The 2960-nt window shown below is 39.6% G+C and overlaps 1 protein-coding gene across 1 annotated transcript; it reads left to right on the top strand.

Moving 5' to 3' along the window:
* The first annotated feature begins 108 nt into the window (after positions 1-108).
* On the top strand, positions 109-1047 carry LOC110023442. Its single transcript, XM_020722902.1, has 2 exons — positions 109-662; positions 943-1047. The coding sequence occupies exons 1-2, from the start codon at positions 161-163 to the stop codon at positions 966-968; spliced, it is 528 nt and encodes a 175-aa protein (XP_020578561.1). The 5' UTR covers positions 109-160; the 3' UTR covers positions 969-1047.
* The last annotated feature ends 1913 nt before the right edge of the window (positions 1048-2960 follow it).

Below are 2960 nucleotides of genomic sequence, written 5' to 3'. Positions count from 1 at the left end.
GGAGGGGGTGACTCAAAGAGGGGGCTCTATCAAAGTCATCAACTCAGCAGAGATGCCGATCGACGGAGTGGCTAAGGGAGTCAAAACCAGCATTGGGGCATGGTCAGGTAATTTAGATTTCTCTGTCATTCCTTTGGATGATTACAAAGCTGTCCTGGGAATGAACTTCTTAGAACAAGTAAGAGCATTCCCAATGCCATTTGCCAATAGCCTATGCATCACAGAAGGGAGTCTAGCTTGCTCAATACCAATAATAAAGTTAAGCAAGCAAGGATCCAAAATGCTATCGACAATCCAGTTCAGGGATGACATTTCACAGGACAAGGGGGACAACTTGGCTATCCTTCATAACAATGAAGGAGAAAAGTCCCAAAGAGTTGGGATGCCAAGGAACGTGGTGGAGGCAAGAGATAAGCCGCCATCCAGGAAGATGTGTTGCACCAAGGAGAAGCCAAAGATTGCCAAGTGTGGGGGCAAATCGAAGAGGCAGTTTCGAAGGTGCAGGGGAAGCCGCAATGAGGGCATTGCGGGTTTAAGTGGGGGAGAGTGTCACGCTCCGCCATATTCGAGAAGTCGTCAAGACGAACACGAGATGGAAGATTCTAGAGACGGTCAGGATATAAAGAGTCATCAAAGGGGCTCTAGAAGATTCCGCCACATTCAGGAGAGAGCAAGAAGGAAAAGCTTTAAAGAGAATCTAAGAATAACCTAGAATGTTCTAGAGTTATGTATGTACATAAGAATAGTTTAAGAGATAGAATATTATATTATAATCTTGAAACTTCTCTTGGACTTGGAATAGTCCCACATTGGCTAGATGAAAGGCCAAAGACATGGAGGAGGCTATAAATAGAAGCTCCTCCCCTCATTTGTATTCACCCAAGCATTGAATCAAAATATTCTAGTATTCAAGTGCTAATTATTCATTTCTCTCTATTATTCTTCTTAAGAGTGTTTGGGGCTCATAAGTCCAGTGTTGTGAGGGGTAAGGCTGATTTAGTGCTAAGAAATAGCGCTAAAGCCGCACGGGTGACTTGAGGAAAGTTAGTCTGTGACACGTGCCTGTAAATTTTCCAAAAAAATGCATGTCCAAGCATTGTTATATAATTCAAAATTATACTAAAAAAAATTCTTATTAATACCCATCTTTTGTCCATTAGGTGATTCGGTTGGCTTTGGTCTTGTTGGTTTGGCTCAAACAACATCACTCGTTCAGACAAGTAGGCCTCATAATCTTCTATCAATGAGTCATACACTTCACTTCTGGACTGTTGGATCTTAGCAGGATTAGCATTGGTGCATTTTCAATGTGCATTTTTTAATTTACCGATTCTCTTACTTATTAAAAATGACGTCATAAAAATAAGAGAATAAAATACAAAAGTAAATTTCATTTATTGTTTAATTAATGTCTCAATTATTGAAATCCCTCGATTTGTGCATCTTTGTAAATTACTTTTGTATAAAAGCTAATTTCATTTATTGTTTAATTAATGCCTCAATTATTGGAATCCCTTGATTTCCACACCTTTCTAATTTGCTTTTGTATGAGAGAAAATTTCATTTATTGTTTAATTAATGCCTCAATAATTGAAATCCCTTTATTTTCATACCTTTGCAATTTGCTTTTTTATGTTTGTATTGAATGATCTTGTGATGGGCGCCTAACTGTGATAATTGATTGGCCATTAATGTTAAGAATGTTTTGGTAGGTCTGTTAAGTCCACGCGACTCAATTCTTATACTCCATCTCTTGGCCGCTCATTTAGGTCGTCGCTTTGGACGTGTCACACTTTACATTGGATGTATTAAGTGGATCTGGCAGTATTCATGTGGGTAACCATCTACACTTGTTGTCGTGATAATTCGTATGTTAGCTACCACAAAACTTATCGCTAATGGGTAGGAATCTTGACTCCATATTTTGTCATTCTAAGTTATGAGCATGAGTTTTCATAATGCATGAGTGTTGTGGGTCGAATCTTGTGTGTGATTTATCAAACAAACATGTATTCGTCATTGTTAGTTATTCAGGAAATTTTGCTAATTAGAGGACGTTACCAGTCATTATAAGTTTTGCCACTCGGGTGGAATCGTTGTTGGTGGGTTGGCCCGAGTTCTCTTTAACCATTGGTCAGATTTTGTTGACCCCCTACATGAACTTCTCAAGTTCTTGGAGTGTCGATTGGACCATGGGATATCATGAATAATTAGAAAAATTTTACTTTATTTTTTTTGTATAAAATCAACAATAAAATACAAAGGTAGGACCATATCCCATTTTTATGGCTTGGTCTCCAATCTTAGCCTTGGTTGATCCTTTTCTACGGGCGACGGGTAGAGAATTTTACTCTGGAGGAGATAAAATTGGAGTTATGAGTTAATCCTAATATGTGGTTGTTGGCCGCTCCATAACTCGGCTAGCGTCTTCGGTCATTGCAGGCACAACGAGCATCAGAAGGGTCCTTCCTTCATCCCTTGAGTGAGGGCAACATGGGTGACCGTGGGTTCCAGATCGTGCAGTTCCAACATCTTCTTTTGAAAGTGTGATAACCGAGCGAAGGCTCTCACTGTGTCCCAAACAGATTTACAAAAGGGTCTGTAAATTTTTTTTTTTCTGATATCTGTGCACTTTCAAATTGCGCTATAAATATTTGCTTGAAACCGACAAACGATACAATGCTCTCTGTGGTAAACCATTGAACCACCTGATGGCTGACTCCCTGAGCGTGGTAAAGAAGAAACGTCATTTTAGTGCGTCAATGATCTCCAATAAGCACACTATCAACTCAAAAAAGGCTATGTGGTATATCAGATCCATCAGACCATTTAGGATTCCAATGCGGGGATCTTGAATAGCTTTGGGGAATCAACCTCAGAGATTTGTTGCGAGAATGCCTTCTCATGCAACATGGGTACCTCAGTATGTTTGAACTGATATCAGTCAATCGGTGTCGATC

This window comes from Phalaenopsis equestris, unplaced genomic scaffold, assembly GCF_001263595.1.
Source record: "Phalaenopsis equestris unplaced genomic scaffold, ASM126359v1 Scaffold000002, whole genome shotgun sequence".
Taxonomy (NCBI): Eukaryota; Viridiplantae; Streptophyta; class Magnoliopsida; order Asparagales; family Orchidaceae; genus Phalaenopsis; species Phalaenopsis equestris.
Note: the sequence above shows the minus strand (reverse complement) of the source record. Positions and strands in the feature narration are given on the sequence as shown.

Bases quoted from the DNA above. Each gene is read 5' to 3' on its own strand.
- LOC110023442 (XM_020722902.1), top strand. From the start codon at position 161: ATGAACTTCTTAGAACAAGTAAGAGCATTCCCAATGCCATTTGCCAAT. The intron at 663-942 runs AGGAGAGAGCAA...TCTCTATTATTC, and splicing joins TAGAAGATTCCGCCACATTC to TTCTTAAGAGTGTTTGGGGC.